Here is a 27,172-nt window from a genome sequence, read left to right as displayed (position 1 = left end):
GAGGGAGGGAGAAGAAAGGTCTGGGCCTCGGGGGCTGTGCAGCCAATCAGGGAGGCATGGCAGATGCATGAACAGTAAACCTTCCTTACTTCCCACTTGAGATGTTTGCAGCGGGGATGACAGGGAGCAGAGCGGAGGCAGGCACTAGGCTAATAAGATTGCAGGGGGTGTGTTTAACCTACTTACAAGAAGGAACTATTTCCCAGCCCCTCAGAAGCTCTGTTTCCATGCAAACAATGGTTACACAAATAAAACGATCTCTCTTCTCTTCATTAAAGCAAAGCCAAAGGACCAATCGCTCCCTGAATCTTCTCCATTAGCCCAGAATGGGGTACTGTGTATATAAATGCAGACATCTGAATTACAAAATGCTTTTTAAATAGGATAGATTATAAAAGTTTGGTCCTGACAGCTCGTCTTATTTAATTGTTGAATTTTGGCAAAAGATGTGAGGCTACTCGCCCCTTTCTTCCCTCCATCCCTTCCTCCTTCCTTTCTGGGTCCAGATCAGAGATGGTCTCAGTCTCACGGAGTCTGGGCTTGATCCTCCAGTGGATGGAAGCCCAGGGAAGGTTCTAAGTTGGAAAAGGACCCGCCGGATCGCACTGTGATAAGGTCACTCTGGCAGCAGGGTAGGGAGGGGATGGCCTGGAGGGGCCTCCGGCAGGGAGAAGTGGCAAGAATGAGTACAGGTGGAGAGGTCTCGGGCAGAGCAGAATGGGCAGAAGGGAGAGAAGGAAAAGAGCAGGTGTCTGTCACCTGTCCTGCAACCTCCCCTCTCCTGAGAGAAGATTAGAAGGAAAGAGGGCCAGAAACACATACACCAATGCCATGCATAGTTTTCTCATAGAGGAAATCACTTTCCCTGGAATCCTAGGAAGTGTGACCTACAGCAACAGAAAGCAGTTAGTGGTTGTCTGGGGTTGAGGGGCCGGGGGATTACAAATGGACACAAGGAAACCTGGGGGGAGGGGCAGTAAGAGATACATTCATTAGCTTGATTATGGCAACTGGTTTCAATGGTGTCTCCATATGTCAAAAGCCATCAAATGTGTAAACTTTATGTACAGTTGTCAGTCATACCTCAATAAAGTTATAAACAACAACAAAAAATTTTTAAGAAGCGAGGGTCCCAGGAGACCCGTTTGTAGTAGGGGGCAACCAGACCTAACACGCTGCACTAGCCCTAGGACCTGGCATGGTCAGACTGATGTTTGCCATGATGACCTTGACCCCAGGGCGACTTAATGAACGTCCAGCTGACTTCTTCCAGGAGGTGGGGAGACATATAGGCAGACCGGAGAGAAAGGATGTTTTATAGGGTTACAGCGTTGCTGTTGACAAGTGTTGCCCTGTCTTCCCAGCTACACACTGGACACGGCAGAGAGTGCCTGGTGTCTAGTCGGCACTTAATACTTTGTTTAAAAATGTAATCATATGACAGTGTAGGGGGAAGAATCTGACAAGCCCCTACCCCACACCAGGCTCTGTTCCTTGTTCTTGTTCATTCATTCAGGCTTCCGATGTCCCCACATGTCATTCAGTGGCTCATGTGATTCCCTAACGATGCAGCAAGGGAAACTCAAACATGCATTCTGTTTCCTCCCCGTCCTGTCCCCTGTTTCCAAGTCCACCACCTCCATTCTGTGCAAATCTAGGACTCGTCCCAGTAGAGAGAAAAAGCCACAAAAGGAGAGGCGAGGAGAGACTCTGAAGTTGGGTCAAGTGTGGAGAATGTGAACACAACTTGCTTGGGGCACTGCAGTCAGCGGAATTAAGGGGGCCCACCGGAAGCTGGAGGAAGGGAATTTAGGAAAATAAAAGGCCATCCTGTTTCTCCCAGCAGGAAAGAAGCAGATGGCTTTCATTACCTGGATAGTGGTGGGGCCCGGAATAGAAATACGCTCTAGAGCAGTGGAGGCGAATTCCCATACCGGAGCATTCAGACTCACTTGCCAGTTGAAGAAGGAAGAGCCCAGGAGCAGTGGGGGTGGGGCGATGGGGCCCAAAGACAATTCTCCGGCTCGGGCATCCGCCAGACTTGGTTTCAAACGATGGCACCCACCTGCTTATTCTCTGACCTTGGTCATGTTACCTCTATGTATATAAGATTGCTGTGTATAGAAGATTCTAGTCCATTGGACTCTGATGGTGCATCAGCTCTGAGCTAAACCATCTTGTCAACTGTCTGCTGGGGTGGGATCACAGGTGGAGACTCACCTGCTGGGCTTTGAAAGCTGGCTAGAGGCTTGCCATGTGGACAAGAAAGGAACAAGGGTCCAAGCAGAGGTAACAGCCTGGGCAAAGGCACGGGGGCAGGAACCAAGTCCGTGGCATCTCTCTATCAGCGCCTTGCCCCCAAGGCTTAGCATGGGGCATGGCACACAGTAGGTCTACACACGTGTGCTGGCCCTGGGCCTGGCAGAAGCCCTAGTGCCTAGCCCTTGCACGGCCTAACCTGAGCCATGGGGACAGCTGGGGGTGCCCCCACTATCTCTGTGTCCAGTTTTTCAAAAACACAATTACATGCCCTTCAGAACCGCTGTCGGTGTTGGTAAACTGTAGCCACTAAACTGCATTACACTGATTTTGCCAGAAACCTTTGCAGTTATTAATAGTTTATCGATCAGAGCCCATTGCTGATGAGAGTTGGTCTTCTTACCCCAGCCCCCTCAGGGCCCTGCTATCTGTGCAAGCCCTTTTATCCAGCATGCAGATCAATGCCACTCAAATCTGGGGAGAGGAGATCTCTGGGCCGTTAATCCACTTTAGACGGCTCGCAGCGAGCACACACGCTCAGATGAGGCGTTTGGTCCAAATCAAAGCTGTGCCCGGGGAAGCTGTTGGGTCTGCAGGTGAGAATGAGACTCTGCACCTGCTTTCCAGGACAGAGGGAGACAGGGTTCTCCGTGCTCACTCCACGGCCTCCTGGAAGGTTGCTGCCCATTTCCAGAATGTTGATTGAGTACCTACCATGACAGCAAGCACCGCGCATGGTCGTGGGACATACTGGTAAACCAGACAGGGGCTGACCCCACCTTCCCGGAGCTTACGGTGCGTGGCGGGGGGGAGAGGTATCTGCAAGTCACAGACATAGGTCATCAAGTGACAATTTAGACAAGTACTTTTTTTTTTTAAGATTTTATTTATTTATTTGACAGAGAGAGACAGCCAGCGAGAGAGGGAACACAAGCAGGGGGAGTGGAAGAGGAAGAAGCAGGCTTCCAGTGGAGGAGCCTGATGTGGGGCTCAATCCCAGAATGCCAGGATCACGCCCTGAGCCGAAGGCAGATGCTTAACGACTGAGCCACCCAGGCGCCCCTAGACAAGTACTTCTGTATTGGTTCGCTGTTGCTGCATAACGAGCCATCCCAAACCTGGATGTTAAGTTTAAACGCAGTGACCAGGAATCATTGCTCATGAGTCTAGGGGTTGGCTAGGCTCACTCTTGTGTTTGACCTTGGCTGGAATGGCTGGGCCCGCTGGGGCCTCTCTCCATGTCGCTGTGTGCTTTTGTCCACATCAGAGGCTTGTTCTCAGGGAGGAAGCAAGGGAGAGAGAGCGGCAGGGGGTTACAGAGAGAGAGAGATTGTTCTTTCGAGACTTCAGCTTGGAATTTGCACGCCTTCACTCCTACACACGCTATTGGTCAAAGCAAGTCACGAGGCCAAGAATGGGCGAGAGGCTCCGCCCCTCGATGGAGGGAACCGTAAGGCAATTTGCCAGATGCACGGATATGGGGAGGCTATTAATCAGGGCCATCAATGCCATCCGTCCACCACACCCACCGGGTCCAGATGGTCACTAAGAAAGTGACCATTCCTTGGTAACTTGAAGGATGCAGCCCGGGGAAGAAAAGGCAGCATTCCCAGGAAGAGAGAATATTGCAAGCGAAGTGCTGAATCAAACAAGGCGCTGAGCCAAATGTGTCACCTCTGAGGGGTCCTGGATGGGATTCTGGAACAGAAAAAGGGACATTAGTGGAAAACTGGGGAAACCCAGAAAGAGTCTGGACTTGAGTTAATAGTGATGTATCAATGTTGGCTTCTTCGTCTGACAACGGTACCACGGCCGTGTCAGATGTTCCTAACGAGGGAAATTGGGTGAGGGACGTATGGAAATGCTCTATTTTCTGTGCAACTTTTCTGTCAATCTAAAATGATTCCAAAATTAAGTTTATTTTTTAAGAAGGCACTTGGCCCATGAAGGGAATAGAAAGAACACCACTGCAGCTGGAGGAGGGCTAAGGTGAGAGGTGCTGGAGATGTGGCGGGGAGCAACCACGCTGGCCTTGTTGGCCAAGATAAGTTTGGGTTTTAATCTTTAAGAGTACAGAGAAGTCTCTGAAGGGCTTAGGTAGGGAAGTACCGTTAATTCTATTTGCATTTGAAAAGATCTGGGTTCTACCTGCAGAATGGATTCAGAGGGAGTTTCCCAGGGGCAGAAGAACCAGTTAACCTTGCGCCCCACATTCCAGGTGAGAAAAGGGATGGGGGGGGGATGGAAGGAAATGGATACAGTCCGGCAAGTATTTAGGTAGAGCGTCTGGGGGGACTGGCCACTGAGTGCGCATGAGTGGGACCAGGACCACTGGTGGAGCTGGGGAGCCCAAGGAACACCCGAGTCTGTACAAAGTCCTAACGGGGAAGCTGCCTTCTTCACAAGGCACCAATCCAGGCGTCCCCTGAGCCATCTTCTACCCCCTCTGCTGTGTCACCTACACGAGTCGCCCAAACATACCGCTTATGTTGCTGTCACCTGAGCATGTTGTCAGTGTAGCAATGGCCTAAACATGTCACCTGTGTTGCTGTCACCTAAACCCACATGGCAGTTACCTGCACGTTTCCACCTGGGTGCCGACCCTGTCACCGTTACCTCATTGCATCACCTGGGTGGCTGCCAGCTGCCTGTGTCTCCTGAGCCTGTTTCTTTAGGGGGCTGTCGCCTGAGCATGTCACCTGCACAAGTCACTTACCGTATAACTGATACCTATGAGTGTCACCTAAACATGTCACTCTAGGCGACTGTCACTCAGCAACAGTGCCCAGTAGAGGGGCTGTTTTTCCAGTCTAGCTGAGTTACGAACAAACAAAATAGCTCCCGAGGGGAGGCAGTCCCCTGCTGTTCCCGCTGACAGGGTGCTCCTCTGAGGGCGGGGAGGGGAGGAAGGCAGCCTCTTCCCCACAAAGTTTCCCTGATGAAAAGCTCCCGTTCTCCCAGTCCTTTCATGACAGTCGGTAGACCAGATGTCAACTTCTTCGTAGTGTATGTAAAGGAAGGTATCTGTTTATGCTAATGTGCCCTGGCTCTGCTGTGAGCCAGCAGCGTGGAGCCCAGGCTGAGAGCCCAGGTGTGGGGAGCACTGAGTCAAGAGAGAACGGAGCTGGGAGACAAAGATGGGGACGGTGGACAGGAGAGAAGAGAGTGAATCTGAGGTCGGAGTGCACAGCAGAAGCTGATGGGAGCGGGTGGTTTCGCTGAGTAGAGAGCGAATGGGTCCCAGAGGGGGTGGAACAGAGCGCTGGGTGGAAGGAACCTCCGTGCTCGGGGTGGGAGGGCGGGAGCCACACCCAGAGCCTGTGCTCTTCACTGACGCCCTCTCCCTCCGCTACTGCCCTCTCTGATCGGACTGAGGGGCCAGTTTGGTGGCTGGGGCTTCGTGACCGTGACCGTGACCGTGAGCTTCTTCCTGTTTTGTGCTGCAGCATGACAACCCGAGTCCCAAGCGCAGAGACCCCACTGCCTCTAAGTTGTGGTCAGAAGAGGCTCCCTTTTGGCCACATGGTCAGGCCCAGAGAAGGTCGGAACTTGCCAGAGGACCCAGAGATGTCTCTGATGCAGCAGCGGCCTAGCCAACGTCCCTCCAGGCCACAGGAGGACCCCAGGCAGAACCAGCCGCTCCCGGCTTTGTGCTAGAATAGACTCACCCTTTGAGGGACTGGGAGCACTGATCCACTGGACCAGGGGCTCCTTGGAGAGGAGAAGTTGACTGTTTCCTCTCAAGCCCCCAAGGCTGGACCCGAAGGCACAGCAAGGCACCAAAAGAGGAATTCAAATTCCCATCCTGGCTCCTATTAGCCATACTGGTGGTGGGCGGGAGGACCTCTGTGCCCCCTCTAGAACCTCAGTTTCCATGTTTACGAGATGGGAATAGCGGTCCCGTGTGGAGGGCAGAGTGACGGGACGCGCTTGGGCACGGTTTTGAGCCTATGCCCCACGTTAGGTGCCTCCCGGCGCAGTCCTCCTCGGGCCCTCTAGGTGGGGGCACCGTTACCATCCGCAGCTCAGGGAAACTGACAGGAGCACCGATCGAACTCGGGTTGAACACACAGCCCCCACACCTTCACCTCCTGAAGCATCGAACACAGGGCCTGGCATACAGTCGGTGCTCCATACATGTTGCTGCTCCCCCCAGCAGAGCACAGGAGCACGTGGTCGAGCCAGAAGCGTTTGCTGAACACAAGCTGAACAGTGGGGCTTGGGGTTGTTTTCGGGGTGGGGGGGCTGCGCTTTCCAGCGCCCTGTCGTGGGCCCTCACCCTGCCCCTCTGCTTCCCCCCAGGCTGCCCGAGGTCCGCATCTCAGACAACGGTCCCTACGAATGCCACGTGGGTATCTATGACCGCGCCACGAGGGAGAAGGTGGTCCTGGCATCAGGCAACATCTTTCTCAACGTCATGGGTGAGTGCAGGGCCCTCCCCGGCCCCAGGGTCACAGCGAGGAGAGACAAATGAGGCGCTGACGGAGGAATGAGGGCTTCCCAAAGGGCAGCAGACCTCAGTGTCCACTTCTGTAAGGCAAGGGTGGGATGTGGGCCTGGTGGATCATTCACGGACCCCGGGCTCTGGGCTCCGTGACCCAGTGAGGACACAGGGAGGGAGGGGTTGAGCAGCGTGGAGGCAGCTGTGGGAGCACTTTTCCAGGCTGAAGCTAAGAACCATGTTCATAGAAGTGCCTGTGGGGACAGAACAGTGGGGGTAGGGTTCCCCCTGCCCCGGTGGCAGGACAATCTGGGTGCCTCCCTGGGGGAGGCAATGCACACGGGCTACAGAGAGTGATTCTGACCCTGGACCTCCCACGGCCTTTCCTGGGACATTGAAGCAGCTAGTGATCAGTGAGGACAGGCCCTGGACTCGGTGTCAGGGCGTCCTGGGGTCGGACCCCGTATCTGTGTCTCTATTTCTCCATCTGCAAGATGGGGATAGGAACGCTAGTGCCTGTCTCTGCCTGGCTGTGTCCCCACCCCAGCCTCAGTTTCTCCATTTGTCAAACAAGGGCCGTGCTTTAAGCGGTCTCAGAAGCCTCTTTTGGCGGTGACGTTCTCATCAGGTGCACTCTCCAGTTCTGCTGCCAGAATTCTGGGGACTTGGCCCCGACTCCGGGCTCCAGCATTCTCTGATTTTCTTATCAAGTGATATTTACCAGGGAAACAAAGCTTGTCGTAGTCAGGCAATCAATGAAAGCATAAAGGCCCCGTGGAAAGCCACCACTTCTAGTGAATTGAAAACCTCCAAAGGCCAGACCTCCAGAGGGACATTGATTCCCGCCGAGACAGCACGTGGTGTGTTCTGGCTTCCTGGCGGATGGGCCATGGTGGGGAGGTGACCGTGCCAGGAAAACCTCCCTCTTGCCATTGTCCCCTCACCGAAGGGTCGTTCTTGATACCCAGCCCTCGGCTGGTCACCCCGGGGAAGCTGGTGAAGAGCAAAACTCAGTGTGCACCATTGAGGGGCTCCCAGTCTGAGGGGGGACATGTACGCAATCATCCATCCATCAGATACCCCTTGAGCACCTACTGTGTGCTAGATAATAGACACACTCCCTCAATAGGAGTAGTCCCTGGGGAGTTGTATCCGGTGCATGAGCCAAGCATAAAACACACACAGATGCCTAAGAGAGAACTGTGGACAGGGCCAAATCCTGGGCAGAAAATCAGGCAGGTAACGGGGTAGAGAACGGCTGTGGGGGGGGGGGTGGCAGCTAATATAGGGGGAGGACTAGAGGAGGACCCTCTTGGAGGCTGCTGGGCTGTGCTTTCCATGTTCTGTCATTCAGTCCTCACAACCCACCCGAGGGTAGGGACTAGTATTATTGGCCCAATTCTGCAGACGCAGAAATGGAGGCACAGATAAAGCAAGAAACCCGCCTAAGGTTACACAGCCAGGATCACAAAATCCTCCCGTGATGGCAGCTCAGTGCTGGGGCCAGAAGCCAGGCGTCTTGCCTCTCACACCAGCTGTTGCACCCCTAAAACTCCAGCTAAGGGTTCTCTCGATGTGAGCAAGGACAGAGTCCTCTAAAGCCACCTCCTCCATGAGGCCCACCCTCATGAGCACGTTGCTCTCCCTCCACGGCCTCTGTCCCCTCCTCCATACAAGGAGGAGGTGTGACCAAATGGTCCTAAGCCCCTCCGAGCTCTGACATCTGTAAATCCGTTATCCCACCTGCTAGGCAAGGAACCGGAGGCACAGAGATCCCGTGGGACCCGCCAGAACGGCACGGCTGGCCTGATGGTCCTGATTGAGCAAGGCCGTGTGCTCCTGGCGGGCGTGGCTCCTCTCTCTGCCCACGGCATGGCCAGCCGAGACTTTTCTCCTCCAGTCTCACTGTCTGGGCAGCAGGCAGCTGTGAGCCTCTGGGCTCCTCCCAATGGAAGGTGGCAGCCACGTGGGATGGCAGATGGCTGCTGAGATCCCAGTTACTGAGCAGGAGCTGAGGCTGTCGGGGAATTGGGGGGGTGGGGGGTGCGGGGGCAGCACCACCCAGTGGCCCCAGACTCAGGGAACAGATCTGACCTCTGGAAATGCAGGGTGTCTCTGGGCAGGATTCTTACTGAAACACCCCCATGCTCTCTGAGCCTGCAGCTGAGCTGACATCACAGCCCCTGTCCGTCCCCGGCCTGTGCCTGACAGTGCGTGAGCTTCTGGCTTCGTGCGTATTGTCTTCTGGAATCCTGGCGACAGCCCTCTGAGCCAGGAGGTGTTACAATCCCTGTTATGTAAGTTTAGGACACACAGATTTTAGGCTGAATCCCAGATCCATCACTATGTTCGTCAACCTCGCTGGGCCTCAGTTGCCCATCTGTAAAATAGGGACAAGAGTGGTTACCCCCTGGAGTAGTTGTAAGGCTTTTTTTATTTAAATAAAGTTTGCAGGGTGCCTGGGTGGCTCGGTCGGATAGGTGTTTGACTCTGGGTTTCGGCTCAGGTCATGATCTTAGGGCTGTGGGAGCCCACATCCGACTCTGTGCTCAGCAGGGAATCTGCTGGAGAGTCCCTCCCTCTGCCCCACCCCCTGCACTGTCTCTCTCTCTAAAATAATAAATAGGGGCTCCTGGCGGCTCAGTCCATGAAGCACCTGCCTTCAGCTCAGGTTGTGATCCTGGAGTCTCAGGATCGAGCCCCGCATCGGGCTCCCTGCTCAGCAGGGAGTCTGCTTCTCCTTCTGTCCCTCCCCCCCAGCTCCTTCTCTCTCTCACTCACTCTCCCTCTCAAATAAATAAATAAACTCTTAAAAACTAATAATAAATAAATAAATAAATCTTTGAATGAATGAATGAATGAACGAATAAGTTTGCAAAGCACCTATAGCCCAGATGCAGCAGCTAAAAGGTTCAGTAGGTTGGACTTCGTTGCCTTTAGTACCATTGTCTCGGGCCTGCCCGCTCTTGGGTGCAGCGGGGGCTGCTTCTTTCTTGCCCCTGGAAGTCTTGCTGATGATTCTTGACCCCAACGAGCTTCAAGCCCGTCCGAGAAGCACAGTTCCATGCACTGACTCCCTGCAAACGGACCCAGTTCCGCCCTGGTTCTGGGAAACGGGACCGCACGCCTCTGCCTGCCCCCCTCCCTGGCCTCCTGCTGAGAGCAGGTGCCAAGACCTACCCCCACTTTGCTAACCACAGCCACACCTCGCACTCAGCGGGTTCTGCCAGTTCCAACGTGCTTTTATTAGAGCGTTTCCCCTGATCCTGACAACAGCCCCGCAGGTGGGGATTACTGTCATCCCCGATTCACAGGCAGAGGCTAAGTCTCAGGGAAGGGAGAGGGTTTGCTGGGGACTGCAGGGCTGTGGCTGTCCCCGTCCCACAGCAGCAGAGCAGCGTGCCTTCCGTGGCTCACTACGGGCCCAGGAGGCTGGGGGTTGGGGCGTGCTGGGAGAGACAGGGGGGCGCTGAGTGCGAGGACGTCTCCCCTGTGCAGCTCCGGTGCTCCAGCAAGCCACGTCAGCCTGGGAGGCAGAGACCACCTTGCACCTGTCGCCCAGACCCAGGCTCGGAGAAGGAAGGGGCTCTGCCAAGGTCAGGCAATTCCATGAGATGATCCCCAGGACAGAGCGCTCTGAGCCCAGTGCCGGGCACCTTCTGAGTGCTCAGTAAATAGCATCTCACATGACAAATAGCAATCATGGCCGTTACACATCAGGCACAATTAGAAAGACTTGAAAATTGTGGGACTCTGCCTCCCCCTCCCTCACCCGCCCCTTTAAATATATTTCAGAGCAGGTGCCAAGCCCTACCGTCTGCTCCTTGCCGTGGCCCGTGACATGGCATAGACAGACACTGGTCTGTCTGGTCACACAGACACACACGCGTGCACGCACGCACACACCAACACCCTCCCGCCAAGCAAGTGGAGGCCGTTGAAAGCTGGGGTCTCCTTTGTGCGACAAAGGACCCTAAGGACCTTGGCCACCAACAGTGGGGCAAGACAGCCCCCTCCTCGATTTGGGGGTCAAAGGGAAGCTTCCTAGGATGGTGGGGGGAAGGGAGACGAGGAGCGGGGCCCATCCCCATGCATCCCCACGGCCCCGTGTGCATCCCAAGCACAGAGCGACTGTGCGGGAGAGCCGGCCTCCCGTCTGCCGCCACTGCGTTGGCATCCAGCACATTCTACCGCGCTGTTTCCGCGGGCCTCGGGGTGCAGATCAAAATGTGAGAGCGGCTGTAATTTCACGCCTATAACATCCCCGCTATGTGGTGGGAAAAGACATTTGGGAGCCCCGTGGGTGACACCGAGGGTTCGTGCCGCACACAGTCATTAAAATGTTTTTATCCGAGCTGCAGATAAATTGTAAGCCAATTTGAAAGTTGCGTGCTGGGCGCCAAGAACGCATTATACACAGTCACGGAAGGATTGCAGAGGGCCTTCTTGGGGTGTAGGTTATGCGGGGGAGCATGTTAAGGGTGCGATGTTACAATCAATTAACTGGGAGCCCAGACACCCCCACCCCAGCCAACGCGGGAAGACGCTGCTCTCCCAGTTCCACCAGAAGACCAGAAGGCAAGGTTTCTCTGCCACCCTTGCCGTGCAGGCCTGCCACCAAGGGGGCCCTTTCCACCCACAGCGAATAATCAAGGCCGCTTTTCCATCAAGCACAGGCTGCGTGGCCGGCACCGGGCGCTGAGCGACCCACGCGCTGTTGATCATACGACCTTCACGAGTGTCCCCCGAGATAGGCTCCGTCGTCCCATTTCACAGATGAGGGAAGGAGGCTCTAAGGGTTTAAGGTCCCCCCCCACCATGTGAGTGAGAGAGCTGGGGGGCCCACCAGGTCTGCCCGAGCCCAGAGCTGATGCACCTAACAGTATCTCGGAGTTCCCAAGGGACATGTCCCCACCTTTGACACAAAGGCCACTAATAGCGCAGAGGTCAAGCAAGCATAGGGGTGGAGGAGGGGCTTATGCAGACCTGAGACAGCGGGGGCCTCCGTGAGACCGAGCCCCGACCAGGAGCACTTGGCACTCCAAACTTCAGACAGTTCCTGGGCCTCAGGCCCCGTGGGGCTGCTCATTCACTTCAACCCCGGGCCCCTCGCTACTCAAACCCTCCGAAGGGAGCATCAGCCTTGGCGTCCCCAGGTCAGTGCCCGCTTGTGACTTGGACGGTCCAGTACCGACCTTTTTTCCTAGTAAAAGCAACATCACGGTGGCACAGTCGTTGAGCGTCTGCCTTCGGCTCAGGGCGTGGTCCCAGCGTTCTGGGATCGAGCCCCACATCAGTCTTCTCTGCTGGGAGCCTGCTTCTTCCTCTCCCACTCCCCCTGCTTGTGTTCCCTCTCTCGCTGGCTGTCTCTATCTCTGCCAAATAAATAAATAAAATCTTTAAAAAACAAAAACAAAAACAAACAACATCAGAATGGTTTTTTGTTAAAATGGATTGGAAGGTCACTTGAATGTCCACACACAGGCATTCCAAATCCCAATCCTTCGTTCATCCATCCTTCATTTGTTCATTTCTGTAACAGACATGTGTTTATTGAGCACCTAGTACATTCCAGGCGCTCTTGTAGGGACTGGAATTCAGCTTCAGTAAGCAGCCAGACAAAACTCCTGGTCCTCGTGGACCGGACCGTGCAGGAAGGGAGGCAGACCCGAACAAGGAGACCGCTGGAGCCCGTGGGTGCCAGAGGGCAGTCGAGCGAAGCAGAGGCAGGCACAGCCTGGGACAAGGGGGCTCTTTTAAACGGGTGCTCAGCCAGGTCCCTCCGAGAAGGTGAGGCCTGTGCGCGTGGGCTTGAGGCCTCCCTGCACCTGATCCCTCACTGCCCGACTCAGCATGTGCCGGGGGCCAAGCACAGTTCTGGGTGCTGAGGATGCAGGAGGACGAGGAGACTCTTTGCCTCGTGGAGCTTCGGTGCCATCGAGGGAGATGGCTAGCTCGTGGTACAGATGCAGAAACCCAGGCTGACCCTGAGGCCGGATGTCTCCAGGATGCCAGTAACAAACGAGCACTCTGGGGAGCTGGAAGTCACAGAAATCTATTCCCTCATAGTTCTGGAGGCCAGAAGTCCAAAATCGAGGTGCTGGCAGGGCCACGCTCCCTCTGAAAGCTCTAGGAAAGGATCCTTCCGCCTCCTCCAGCTCCTGAGCGTGGCCAGTGGTCCTTGGCCTTCCTGGGCTTGTAGATGCAACCCTCCAGCTCTGTCTCTGTCCTCACGGGGCGACGACCTCCCTGCCTCCGTCCTCACGGGGTGGCCTCCCTCTGTGGGTCTGGGTCTCTGTGTCCACATCTCCCTCTTCTAAGGACACCAGGCCTTAGACGAAGGCACACCCAGAGCTTCTATGACCTCATCTGAACTTGGTTACATGTACGAAGACCGTTTTTGCAAATAAGATCACATTCACAGGTGCTGGGGGTTAGGACTTCAACACGTGTTTCTCCAGGACACGATTTGACCCACAACAGTCACTGAACCAGGAGGGAGCCTCAGAGGTGGATTTTCCACCCGACTCTGAAGCCGACACGATGCTCCCAAGCACGTGGGTTACCCTTCACTGAGCATTTACCAATCTGCCGCGCGCTGGGCTGAGGTCTTCCTAGACTAACTTACCACATGATCCCAAAAGCTCTGTGAGATGGGTACTGCCATCTCTTTGCCAGATGAGGAAACTGATAGGTATGTTGCTTGCCTAGGACGCCCAGCCCGCCAGTGACAGAGCAAGGGCAAAGGCGTCCTTCACAGTCACCCGTTCTGCTCTACTAACCATCATAACATACTAACAAGCACTAATAAAATGTTCTATCTTGGGGTCCCTACGGCTCTTCTGTTGCCGATACAGGTAGAATTTTGGAACCCAAGGCCATCATGGCACCAAACCACACCAAATGCTTTCAAAACATAGGGCCAGGCGACATAGGTGCCACTGCAGAGAACAGTCATAAAGGAACTTCGCATAGCTTGCTTTTTATTTTTTTCAGTATGTTTTACTGAATTTTTATTAAGTGCATCTGGTGCTTTTTTCCTTTTTTTTAAACTGTTTTATTGAGCTATAATTCATATAACACATAATTCAGTCATTTAAAGTATACAATTTAATGGTTTTGGCATACTCTCAGTTGTACAAACACTTTTAGTTGTGCAACCCGTTTTAGAAGATTTTCTAAATCTGTACCCATTAGCAATGACTCCCCCATCACATACCCCTTGCTCCAGGCTTAAGTATTCATCAATCTCCTTTCCTTCTTTTTCTTTCTTTCTTTTTTTTATTAGAGAGAGAGAGAGCATACGAGTGGTGGGGAGGAGCAGAGGGAGAGAGGGAGAGAATCCCAAGCTGACTCCACGCTGAGCTCCGTGCGGGGCTCAATCCCACGACCCTGAGATCACGACCGGAGCCGAAATCATGAGTCAGACGCCTGACCAACTGAGCCACCCAGGCGCCCCTCACCAATCTACTTTCCATCTCTGTGGATTGGCCCGGACATTTCATGTAAACAGGATCATACAATACGTGGTCTTTGTCACTCTTGTGACTTCTTCCACTTAGTATAAGATTTTCTTTTTTTTTTAAAGATTTTATTTATTTATTTGACAGAGAGAGAGAGCACAAGCAGGGGGAGCAGCAGGCAGAGGCAGAGGGTGAGGGAGAAGCAGGCTCCCCGCTGAGCAGGGAGCCCGATGCGGGACTCGATCCCAGGACCCTGAGATCATGACCCAAGCGGAAGGCAGAGGCTTAACCCACTGAGCCACCCAGGAGTCCCCCGTATAAGGCTTTCAAGCTTCATCCACATTGGAACACACATCAGTCCCTCATTCCTTTTTACGGCCGAATGATATTCCATGGTACGATACATGGCATTTCTTTCATACGGCCACAAGCGGATGGACATCTCCACTTTTCAGGTGTTACGAATAATGCTCCTGTGAACGTTCACGGACAGGGTTTGGTGTGAACGTTCACGGACAGGGTTTGGTGTGAACATATAGTTTCAGTTCTCCTGGGCGTATACCCAGGAGCGGAATTGCTGGACCAAACAGAACTCTGTGTTTAACCTTTTGAGGGACTCCCGGGCAGCTGCACCATTTCACTTTCGCTCCAGCGCCATGGGGGTCCCCATCTCTCCAGATCGTCACCAGCTCCCGCTACCTGTCTTGTTGATGACGCCCGTCCTGGTGGACGTAGAGTGGTTCTCATTGCGGTTTTTAGTTTGCGTTTCTCTAATGGCTGATGATGTTGAGTATCATGTGCTTTGTGGCCGTTGGGATACTTCTCTGCAGAAATACCTTCAGATCGTGGGCGCGTTTCAACTAGGTTATTTGTCTTTTCATCATTAAGCTGTGCGCATTCTTTATTTCAGATACAAGGGCCTTATCAGATGTAACATTTGCATATCTTTTCCCCTTTTGTGATTATCTTTTCCCTTTCTTGCTGGTGTCCGTTGAAGGATGAAAGGGTTTCCTTTGGAGGAAGTTCACTCCATCTCTTTATTTTCTTTTTTTTTTTTTTTTTTTTTTAAAGATTTTATTAATTTATTCGACAGAGATAGAGACAGCCAGTGAGAGAGGGAACACAAGCAGGGGGAGTGGGAGAGGAAGAAGCAGGCTCATAGCAGAAGAGCCTGATGTGGGGCTCGATCCCAGATCGCCGGGATCACGCCCTGAGCCGAAGGCAGAGGCTTAACCGCTGTGCCACCCAGGCGCCCCCCATCTCTTTATTTTCTGTTGCTTGTGCTTTTACTGTCCTAGCCGAGGGGCTTTGCCTAACCCAAGGTCACGGGTTTTTTTTCTTCTCCTTCCTTCCCCTTTTTCTTCTCCTGTTTTTCTTCTAAGAGTTTTAATAGTTTAAAACTCTTACATTTAGTTTTATGATTTCTTTCTTTCTTTCTTTCTCTCTTGACACTGGCCAAAAGAAAACTTTTTGTTACTTTCATGTACAGAAAATGCAACAGTGTCCACTCAGCCCAGTTTGGTGGCCAGTGCTTTAGTCCCTGTCTTTTCCAACTTGGCGATGCGAACCACTGACTTTGGACCCAGGGCATTGCCTCCCCAGTGATGGCAGATCTCGTCCTATCTGTCATTGTAATCAGGCCTGATGGCTTCCACCAGCTTAGCCGGAGCTCCTCTGTCTTTCCAGTTAACCTGTGTGAAGGTGACAGTGGTGCAGGGCTTCCTGAGGACCAGACGCCCCAGCCTGGCCTTCCCCTGGATGATGCGGTAGGGAAGCCCCATCTGACGACAGAGGCCAGGCAGGAAGACATCCCGCTCAGTGGGACCCACAGCACGTGCAAATCACCACCGGCTGAGCCTTCCTGTTTTCCATCAGGATGGTGACAGTATTAACCCCCACTCGGAGGACAGGCAGCCTCTTTGTGGGGACCTCCTCTTCGCTGGCAGCTTTCTTCTCAGCCCAATCAGGGCCAACGATTTCTGCTTCTTCTCTGGCTTTGTCTCTGGCTGTGCTTGGGCACCAGTTTAAGCAGCTGAGTAGCTGGCTGGTGGTCCAAGGCCTGGGTGAACTGGTTCATCGCAGGAGGCACTTTTAGACGTTTAGAGAGAATAGCCCTTTGCCACTGCAGCCGGATGTAATGGGGCCATTTGACAAGGTGGGTGAAGTCCTTAGGGGGCTGAATGTCCTGTCTGATGCCAAAATTCTTGGGCCTTTTCTCAAAGAGGGGAATGACCACCTTTCTCGTCTCCTGCTTCTTCACCACACAGGGGTCAGGGCCTCCATCTTCCCCTTCGCCTTCTTTTGGCATCTTGGATGGCTGGAAGAGACAGAAAACTATGATCTTTCGAGTTAATTTTTGTACGTGCTGTCTCCATCAATTACATGGGGATGTCCAGTTGTCCCTGCGCCATTTTGAACAGACTCTTCTTTCCCCCACTGAGTTGTGTTGGCGTCCTTGCTGAGAATCAATCGGCTCTAAGTGTGAGGGTTTATTTCTGGACTCCTTATTCTGTTCCATTGACCTATACATCTCTCCTCATGTGCGTACTTCTGATGCTTTTTAAAGCCGTCTGGCCATCTCCAGTCTGGCTCTGTGGCTCCCCTGCTGTGTGACTTGGGGCAGCGAGTCCCCGGGAAGTCCTCCTGGAGCCAGTTTCTTGAGGATTCCCGTGAAGAGAAGCTCACCTTGGGCTGGTCAGTGCTCCTGGGGGAAAGGAGAATACAGCATGTGACAGAACTGAGCCCACTGCCATGAGGCCAGGTCAGAACCTAGGATTTCTAGAGATCTGGAGCTCTGCTTTCTAAGATCAGATTCCTGAAGCCTATCCCACCCAGCCTGGTGCTCCTTTCTAGAAAAAGCAGCACGTTCCCAGGACCAATAATTGGAGTGTCAAGGACGTCTCTTGACCTGGGGAGGAGAAATGTCCAATGGCTCCAAGGGGGATGGGGAATCGGAGGTCTGAGGGCAGAGCCCGCACCCCACAAAGACCTGGTGTGGCTGCCATAGGGCTGAGCAAAAAGAAGAAACACAGGTCTGCCTCTAACGGACGCTAGTGGGAAAGCAGGCGGCAGTTTGCAGAACGTCTTTCGAGGAGCCTGCCTGTGAGCAGGACAGCTGTGGGGAGATGCGTGTCTCCCAGGCAGATCCAGCACACGGCCCGAGTATGTGGCAGTCCAGGGGACAGCTTAGGTCCGTGGAGGGAGGCCGCTGGTCTCAGAATCCCTGGGGCACCGCAGGCAGGGTAGCTGGGAGGCGAGTCGCAGAGCTGCCACGAAGCCCTCTCCCTAGTCCATGATGCCTGCTGGGTGGAAAATGATCGGCTCATTTCTCGTCTTGGAGCCTGAGCAGATGAGCCACCTGCTGGGCTACGCTAATTACATGAACTGGCCCCAGGCGATTGCAGTGGCCTCAGGCTCCGGGGAGTGAGGCTGCTATCAGGAAGAGGAGGAGGAGGAGACCCGGGCGGGTTGGGATCCAAGCCAGAGCCGCAGAGGAGTTTGGGGTGCTGAGAGGGAGAAGGTGCAAACCCAGACCTCCACCTCCCACCCCAGATGCCCCTAGGGTCCTGAGGACCAGGCCTGGGCATTCTTGTCTCCCGAGCAAATGTCCTGCAGGCCCACGTCCAACCCCCTCCCCTTCCCGTTCCCCTTCCCACCGATGTCTGGATGAGTGACAGTGAGTGCTCAAACTCCCTCCACATCGGAGCCAGGAGAGGGCTGGGGGGTCCCCAGTGAAGAATTATTCCTCTATTCAAGTAGGTTGACTAGAAACATCACTGACTTCCTTAGAGAGCTGGGGAGTGGTTAAGGGGATGGGCTTGGATTCAGCCATAGATTTTAAGCCCAGTTCTGGAACTCCCGGTAATAAAAGCTGCAAATGTTTATTGAGCATTTACTACACACCAGGCACAGTTCTGCTCCGTACCTGCTAACTCATTGTCCTAACAGCCCTCTAAGGAGGGCTCACAATTCCCTTCCCCACCGTACACGTGCGAAAGCTGAGAGCCTAACGAATGCGCCCAAGGGCACAGGCCTAGGGAGGGGAGAACTGGATTTGAACCCAGGCAGGCTGGCTCCGGGGCCCTCACGGAGCCACTTCCCTACGCTGGCAGGTAGACTGGCAGTTTCCCTGTCTGCTAAATGAGGGTTACGGTAGCACCCCCCCACCCCCGTTGGGATAGGAAATGCTGTGTCCCGAGCTCACCGTGAGTGCCATTAGAAAGGGCAGTTGTGCCTACTTTCACCTTGTCCTGACCTCCACCCTGGAAGTGTCAGCGGGACCGGGGGGTGGGGGTCAGAGCTGCAGGAAGTGAAGTCAGCCGAGGGGAGCTCTCCAAGCCAGGCAGTGGGGACTGTGGCATCCCTTGCTACACCTGGCAGGGGACGCCAGGAAAGAGCAGATCACAGCCGTGGTCCAGTCCCACCCCCTCCACAGTCTCGCTGTGACTTTTCCTCCCCAGCGTCAGTTCCGTCATCTGGAAACAGGGGCATGAAGGTCCCTGGCCCACAGGGCTGCTGTGGATGGTGGATAGAGACGGCTCACGGCCTGGGTCTGCCGACGGACAGATGGAGGGGGAGACATGGCCCCAGCCAGCCCCGGGGCTTGGGCCATAGAGGCTGAACGTGCAAGACAGGCAAAAGCCACAGGACGTGGGAACCAATCGGAAAGATGGGAGCAGATGGGGAGGACACGGCAGGACCCGGCCTTGGACGGAGATGGTCCTTGAGAAGGCACCGGTGAGACCTGTGGTCTCGCTCAGCAGACGGCGACTGCAGGAGATGGGCTTTGGGGTGGAGAGGCCAGGGCTGCAGCCCTGAGGATGTCTGCAGGCCTCCTTCCTGCTCACGGGAGCTTCTGAGGGCACAGCGCGATGGGCAGAGGGGGTCTGAGACAGCTGGCAGGGCTTGGCTGTCGGAGGGGGGCTGCAGCCGGGAGGACTGGGGCCGGGGTGGCCAGTGTCTTCCAGGATGGACATCAGAGCATGTTCAGAGACGGCACACTTAAGTGCTTTGAGAACCTCCACCTGGCCAGGGACCCGGAGAAAAGACACTCACTCTGCCCGCTGCCCGCCCACAGGCCTGCCGTTAGCTCGGGTCACCGGCTAAGAGCCAGTTCAGACAGGGGCCACACAGATGGGTTTGGGGCTCGGAGGAGCACTTTGGAGCTAACTGGGTCATCGACCAAGGACGGTCATTTCCCAGCGTCAGCCCCAAAGGCCCGAGCCTGCTGACCACCTCCTGGACAGGCTTCTGGAATCCTCCACCCCTCCCTGTCTGAACACGGCCCTGCACAGGAGGCATGCCCTTGACAGCAGCCCACTGTGCACTCAGCCACATGCCCAGCACATTCCATTACCCACTGTCCCACCGCTAGTCTCCCCCTCCGCCAGGCTGGACCCATGCTGCCTCACTTGCAGTGGACGCTCAGCACTGCTCAGAGAGGGTGGGGAACCTACCGAACATACCACAGTAGTGAGTGGGCTGGGATCTGAGCTCAAGTCTGCTGGAGGGAACAGCCCCCAGCTTTCCCTCTACACGAGGCTTCCAGGAAGACAGAGGGACATTGCTCCTGTCTGAATGGGGGACAATATGGCAGCCATATGGGCCTAGGCCGGAGACCAGTGCTCCTCTCAACAGGGCGTGGAATATTTGGGCTGCCCCTTCAGCTGTTCCTCCCAGCCGTCTGGGAAGTCAGCAATCAGTATCCCCATTTTACAGAAGAGAAAACCGAGTCTACCAATAAAGGGAAGCTTAGTGTATGAACCCAAACGTTCTCTGATGTCTTCCTCTGTGGGGGGACCTGTGGCCCTGAGCTGGGGTGGAGACAAGGCCTCCGAAGGGCAGATCGGGTGTGATTTGGAAAGCTACGTGACCTCTCTGACCTACGTGACCTCCTCGGTAATGGAGGCCGGAAGGAGCAGGCGGCTTAGTCGAGCAGCGGGTACTGCCTCGTGCAGCTTGTCTACAGGGCCGCAGAGCCAGTGTCACCAGCCTTTCTGTGAGGGAAGCAGACCATTCGCCCATTCATTGCTCACGCTCGCACCAACATTGTAAGTCCCCGCCGTGTGGGCACTTGTTTGGAGAACGGCTGAGAGAGTCATCTTCGTGTGGGACAGCCAGGGGATGCCAGGAGGAAGGCGGTTTTGCAGCTAACCTGGCTCCACTATGTTAAATATATTCATTCATTCAATCCTCACTACTCTAGGAGGTAGGTACTGGTATCATTCCCGTTTTGATGGTGAGAAAACTGGCCCAGAGAGGTTGAGTAGCTTGCCCAAGGTCACCCAGCAAGCGAGTGACAGCGCTTGTATTCAAACCCAGACCGCCTGGCTATGGAGCCTCCATAGAGGCTCTCACAGAATGGCCCACTGTGCCCTCTTCTGCCAAGCTGGAGAGACTCACCTGCTCCCTGGCCCTGTGCAGGCAGGTGGCTGCCACCCCCTCCCCAAGGCCGTCACCTGCTCCTGTGACCTGCGGTGGCTCACGAACGGGGGCGGGGTGGGGTCTCCGTTCTTGTCCCACGGTTGCCTCTCTCCACCGACTACCTGCCCGTCTCGGCTCCAGGCTCCTGGGCCCCACCGGGGCCGGCCCGCCGGTGCATCGTTAAACCTTGACAAGTGTTAGGTCAGTGCGATGCTTTATCCCCTCCACCTCCGGGAGCTGGATTTAGTGTCTCCGGCAGAAGGTAAACTTCCCCTCCCTGGAACAGGCCCCTTAATTACAAGTGATATGTGGCTGTTGAAACTGCAGTGCGTCGGGCCCAGTGATTTAAGGAGCAGGCAGGAGTCTGAGGGTGCAGGTGTTAAGAGCGCTGTACCGGAGCTACGAGGGAGGGCGGGGCAACAGCGAGCCGGCCCTGGAGCGGGGTCTGCTGCCTGCAGACTCTCCTGGGGAGAGGGAAGGAATCCCACCACCTCCCATACAGAAGGGGAAACTGAGGCCAACTCCACACGCCAGGTTGGTTTGGCCTGGGAGTCAGCCGTCCTGTCTCTGCTGCCAGCTGGACTCAGTTTCCCCATCTGTCCCTGAGGAGGCAGGATGACCTCACTCACTCCCTGGCAGTGATAATCTTAAAAACAAATAATCCTGAAAATCACAATAATCTTCCCGGCAAAAGCTAGTGCTGACTGAGGGCTTATTAGTGCCGGGCGTTGCCCTAGATTCCTGAGGAGCATTCTCCTGTCTGATGCTCACGCGTGCTGGTGAGAGAGTGGTTGTAGTTATTCCCATTTTACAGATGAGGAGCCTGAGGCTCAGAGAGATGAAGCAACATCCCATCATCCCCTGGCTCATGAGTGACAAGTGGAGATTCTCAGCTCTTGCTGCATCCAGAGCCTGACCTCTAGGTTCTGGGGACAATGCAAAGATATGAGACCCAGTGTCTGCTCTGCAGGCGTCCCTGAAGGATGAGGGAGCCAGAGAAGAGCACAGGTTTCCAGAATCCAGAATCCAGAGGACTAGGGTGCTGGCTGAGGGATGCGGGAGTTCCCGGGGCTGGGGGGTTCTCCTCCAGGAGGAAGCATCAAGAAGGCTTCGTGGAGGAGGCAGTATCACAGCTGGGCCTCGTAAGCTGGGGGCAGACCCACAGGGGCATTTCAGGCAGAAGGAGCCCTGTAGGCAACAGTGTAGGAGCAGGAAAGCCTGGCAAAGTGGGGAGCACTCCTGTGTGGCAGGACCCCAAGGCACGGGTGAGGAGTGGGGAGTGAGCTCTGATAATAATCACGGCAGCACTGGGGACAGTGACATTTATTCAGTGCTTGCCAGGTGCCAGGCCAGAGTCTAAATACCTTACTTTCTGAATCCTATCATGGAGATATGATGACCCCCACAGATGAGGAAACAGGTACCGCGGGGGTCAGTGACTTGCCAAGCTAGCTAAGAAGTCACCTAGCTAAGAGGTGGCAGAGCCAGGATACAGCAGCTTGGCTCCCGAGCCCATATCAAGGTAATCGCTGTGCCCAGTCCGGGCGGGAGCCAGGGGATGTGGGGAAGGTCTCCTCTCACCTGCCAGGCTGCCGCAGGCCCTGCCTGCCCTCTGTCCACCGGGCTTGGCCCCAGGCAGAGAGGAAAGGCGAGGCCAGAGCAGGGCCCTGAATCCAGTGACGTGTGTCCAGGGATGGCACGGGAGCCTGGGATTTGGGAGCGGGAGTTAGGGTAGAGAAGGCATTGTTCGGGAGCGCTGGCTCCAGCCACGCCCTGCCAGCTGGTTCTCCTGTGGCCCCCAGGCCCATCAGAGGAAAGCCCCCAACTCCTGAGGGTCCCTGTGAGGAGGGGCTGGCCCTTCTCTGCTGGCCAGTCCCACTGCCTCACGGCTGGGCAGGACTGTCTCCTCCTCTCAGCTTGAACCCTTCTGCTGTAGCTTCCCTCCAGCCCTGCCTCACCGAGAGCCACGGATGTGAGCAGTGACGTGGTCCAGCCCTGTCACTGAATCGCAGAGGAAGCCAACGCTTTGAGAAAAAGCCCATGGCCTGTGAAACACAGGGCCAGACGGTGCAGGGTTGTGAGCCTGGACTGGGGACTTAAGCCAGACGCGGTTCAAGAGCTAGCCTTGGTCCTGCTGGCCCAAGAGCAGTGGACCACTGCCTTTGAACACCTCGGTTTCTACTTCCGTAAAATGGGGATAATAACGCCTACTTCCTGGGTTAGGTGCGGCTCTAATGCATTAAAGCATTTAGCATGGCCCCAGCCCCAGATGACGGTCAAGTGCCCTCCCCACGCCTCACCCCCACCCACTCTGTGCCTGGGGACCCAGTGGGCCCTCAACTCCGGGTGCAGGAGAGGATGCTCACTGAGCAAATCCGCCCTTCAGTCACCCCTGCAAACCTCACCTCAGTGCACACCGGCTGAGAACAGCCCCGTGCTCCCCGCACAGGGGCCCCGGCCAGCAGAAAGAAACCCCGTCCGTAGCCCGAGGAGCTCCCAGGCTGGCGGCCTGAGCGAGTGGTGTAGGCAAAGGCCAGCCGCTGCTCCAGGCCAGGGATGGAAACTGCTGTTTGCAAATCGGGTGGCCAGTGGGAATATGGGCTTGCCCGCACTGGGCGTCCCGCAAAGCACTTCACAAACATGAGCTCAGCTCATCCTCACAATGGCCCCATGACTCATCGGTACTGTGACTAGGTGCTGGCGTCTGTGACTAAGTACTGTTGCAATCCCCATTTTACAGATGAGAGAACCGAGGTGGGGATGAACCTGGTGAGGGACGAGGTTAGAGGGCTCAGAGATGGGGCCCCAGCAAGGCCAGCGGGAGAGGCCACGTGTGCCGGATCGCTGAGACCACCTCCCCCAGATCAAGCCCCTACACCCCAGCCAAGAGTCGGCCCTGTTGGGAATGAAGCTTGGCTCTGCCTCTCCCAGCTCCTTAAAAAGACACAATCCCATAGATGCGCGACGAGACAAGTGCAGTTAAATGTTCATCCTAGAACGGGGACGGTGGCTGCGGGAGTGGTCCTCGGACGGTTATTTGAACGTCTTCCTAGGTTTGAAAATTCTCAACATAAAATGTCGGGGAGAAAACATGCACAATCCCCATCCCACCAAATGCCCCTTCTCCACAGCTCCTCCCCTCCCTTCCCGCCTTGTCTCCCCCCCGGAATTTGTTTTATGAGAAGCAAGTGGCAAGAATGATTTCCCTGCCCTCTGACTCAGGAAATCAATCCTGAGATGCTGAGAGAGCAGGGAGACTCGGCTGCAGAGGCCCCCGGGGAAATCTCCTGCTGGAAGAGAGGGCTCTGAGCTGGGGAGTGGGGGGTGCGGGAGCTGGGGTTCTGCCGGGAGCTTGGCTGGGGTGGCCCCTGCCATGTTCTTCAGTCCCCACAAGTGCCCCACGTGGGCGGACCAGTGACACCGGTGTCACCCTTGCTCTACGGATGAGACCAGGAAGCTAGCAGCTGCCTAAGGATTACACTGACTGTGGACAGGAGGGTGGTGACTTCAGGGCCAGGTGCCCCAGGCCCTGGGCAGGCAAGGTCAAGGGTGAGCCCTGTTCTGAGCCCCAGAACACAAAGGCCCCAGGGCTTGGGGGTTCAGTTCTGCTGAAATGAACAGAGCTTTGGCTGGGGGAAAAGGGGAGGTCTCCACGCTCCCGCCCACTGCTCTCCAGCGCGCGTGGGGTCAGGGGGAGAAAAGTAGAGAGCGGGCCGAACTTGAACTTGAGCAGGAAGAACTTGAGCTGGGTGCCACTGCCCCTGGCCAGATCTTGAATGTGCTTCCACGTTTCCTAGGGCCTCCCCAGGCTTCTGCAGGCTTCCGCAGGCGTCTTTCATAAAGCTGCAAATATGGCACCTGGTGAACTCGCCCATGTGTGTAATACATACCTCAGGGATACATTGAAAACATCCTCCAAATAGCCAGGCTTGCCGCTATTTAAAACGGATTCATGTCACACCCCATAGATTTCATCTCTGCAGAAATGGCACCTATCATGGGCCTGAACACATTTGCTCTATTGCCACATAAACTACAACGGCGTGGAGGGGCTGAGCCGGCCTCCCAAGGCCTCTGCTGAGAGGCTGCTGGACAGGCAGCCTCCAGCCGGTAAACCCCAGGCACCAGGAGGGCCCACATGGGACTGGCAGCCTGGGAGGCCAATCAGAAAACTGGGAGCGCCGAGAAGCAGCCAATCGAGGCACGAGCCCAAAGTTGAACCGCTTGCTTTGAGGGGGAGCTTTTGGGGATTTGAGGTCCTTTGACTCAGTGCAAAGAGCCAGGGTCTCCAGAGAGTTCTACCCTTGGCCTGTCTGCTGGGCCAGGAGCAGCCGGAGTGAGGCTCACTACCTCCCCTGGGTCTTGCTCGCCCAGCTGGTAACAATTTCCACTGTGCGCTGAGTACCTACCGTGGACCAAGCCCTTGGTGCCCAGGACACCACCGCCGAGGGGGGCTTATTACCCCAACGTCGGGGCTCACAAAAGGCAAAAAAAGTGGTTCTCACACTGAGTTTGCATTAGAATCTCCCGGAAGGCTTCTGAAAACCCAGATGGCTGGACGCCCCGTCGCCACCCCCCGGCCCCCCGCCCTGGGTTCTGATTCAGCAGGTCTGGAAGCGGGCTGGGGAATTTGTACGAGCTCCAGGTAAGGCCGGTGCTGCTGGTCCAGGGGACACACTCGGAGAGCCGCCAGGGTAAAGGTACAGTCTACTCCTCTGCACCAGAATACAAATCCAGATCCAACACGGCCTCCCCACCACCCCTCTGAGTGTGTGTGTATGAGTGTGAGTGTGTGTGCATGCATGCATGCGTGCGTACACTTGCAGGATTTTATTTCTCTATCAGCAGTAACCGGAGTCGGATCCTGCTCTGCCCAGCCTCACCGATTCTCCGCTTCACGGGCTCACGGGCTGCTCCCCCTCCCGGCACCCCCCCACCCCGCTCCCCCAGAGCAGTCAGCCCGAGCCTCCAGTTGGGGTTGTTAATTTTATCTTCCACCACTGCGAAAGCACAACAGCTGGCAGGGGAGGGGCGAGGCAGGTGAACGCTGCTGCCAGGCAGCTCCCGCCGAGGGGAAGGCGGGTGGGTGCATTACGCCCGCAGCTGCCTCAAGTTCTCCCGCGACCCTGTCCACTCAGAAGAGCCCCCGGCCCGCGCAGGGAGGGTCCCAGGCAGTGCCCGCCCACACTGGCAATGACCTCGACCCAGGTCCCTCACCACTGCCTCAGCGCATGGGCTCCCACCCACCGTCATTTGGAGGGGGCGGTGGGCTCAGCTCAGCAGCTGCTGCATAACAGGGCCATTGCAGCCCATAGAAGCACAGACGCTGCGTTTATCTCTCGTGTCACCGATGGTGGCTCCATTTGGGGGCTTTTTATTCAGGTTTTTTTCCCTTGGCTGCTGTTACTACTCAGTTCAATATTTAATTTTCCCATAAACCGAAGAGTTGTGCTTTTCCCTCTCTTTGCCTTGCTGGAGTCCCCCTCCCACGGGTGGGGTCTGCCTCCTCCTTGGGCTTCTGCTGGGAGGGAGGGTCTTGGGAGGGGCCAGAGATTTCAGCCCCTTCCAAAGGAGTCAGGGATCGGAGGGCACGACGCTTGGTCCCTTCCCCCACTCATTCACTCATTCATGTGACAGATAATTACTGAGCGAATCCTTGCATGTCCAGCGCTTGGGATGTGGCCATAGACAGGAAGCCCCCCCCGCCTTCCTGGAGCTCACATTCTAGCGGGGGTGTCGGAGAAAAAGACCAGATGCAAACCACTATGTGAAATAATTGAATATTACTGTGTGTGCTTTGTGAAGAAATGGCAGAGTGCTGTGACAGAGAGTAAATGGGGACCCAGCTTAGATTGGGAGGTGACATTTGAGCTGATACTTGACAGACGAGCAAGACCCAGCCATGCAAAAAACTAAGCGGAAGGCAGCAACAAATGCAGAGGCCCTGGGGTTCAAAGGAGCTCAGGGTGTTCAAGAACCCCCACGCCCCCTGCAAATTCTCAGTGTGTTTGGAGCACGGTGATGGGGAACGTGGCCTTGGTCAAGACGAGGCAGGGTCCATAGCATTATAAGGTCTCATGGGATTCCTTCCACAAACAGGTTGTGTGCTTGCCTGTGCCAGGAGAAATGAGGGCAGGAAGGAAACAGGAATTGATCTTGAACTCCTGTGTGGCAGGCCTGCACTAGCTCTGAGGTCAGGTGGAAGATAAAGCTCCGGACTTCAGGGAGCACAGTCTCACGGAGAAACAGATGTGGGCCCAGGACAGAATGACAAGCACCAGTGTGAACGACAAGAGCAGAATGCTCCAGCAATCCAGGGAATAAGCCCTAACCCAGTCTGGCAAAGTCCTAGAAGAATGCCTGGAGGAGGCAGCCCCTGAGGCCAGCCCTAAAGGAAGAGGCGGAGTTAACCAGCAGAAGGACTGGTTTGTGCAGGGCACAGGGGAGGCGAGCAAGGTGCGGAAGGAACCTTGGGTGGCTGCCTGGAGGAGGTGCTCCTTTGAGTGGCATCTTATAGAAGTGGGAGAGACCGGTGGAGAGGATGGAAAGAAACTGAAATGGGGGACTCCCCCCTAAAAAAGGGAAT

The 27,172-nt window shown here is 55.4% G+C and overlaps 1 protein-coding gene and 1 pseudogene across 1 annotated transcript in view; one reads left to right on the top strand and one right to left on the bottom strand.

Moving 5' to 3' along the window:
• The window catches only part of IGSF21 (immunoglobin superfamily member 21), a 234,698-nt gene that overhangs the window by 187,258 nt on the left and 20,268 nt on the right, over window positions 1-27,172 (top strand). The window contains exon 4 of the mRNA XM_087858262.1: window positions 6,562-6,680. Within this exon, the coding sequence (XP_087714388.1) occupies window positions 6,562-6,680 (119 nt within the window). The remainder of the gene's footprint in view (window positions 1-6,561; window positions 6,681-27,172) is intronic.
• LOC123782395 (large ribosomal subunit protein eL8 pseudogene) lies at window positions 15,672-16,471 on the bottom strand (annotated as a pseudogene).

Source organism: Ursus americanus, chromosome 33 (genome assembly GCF_024610735.1).
Source record: "Ursus americanus isolate L20-20 chromosome 33, mUrsAme1.1.p, whole genome shotgun sequence".
Lineage (NCBI taxonomy): Eukaryota > Metazoa > Chordata > Mammalia > Carnivora > Ursidae > Ursus > Ursus americanus.
Note: the sequence above shows the minus strand (reverse complement) of the source record. Positions and strands in the feature narration are given on the sequence as shown.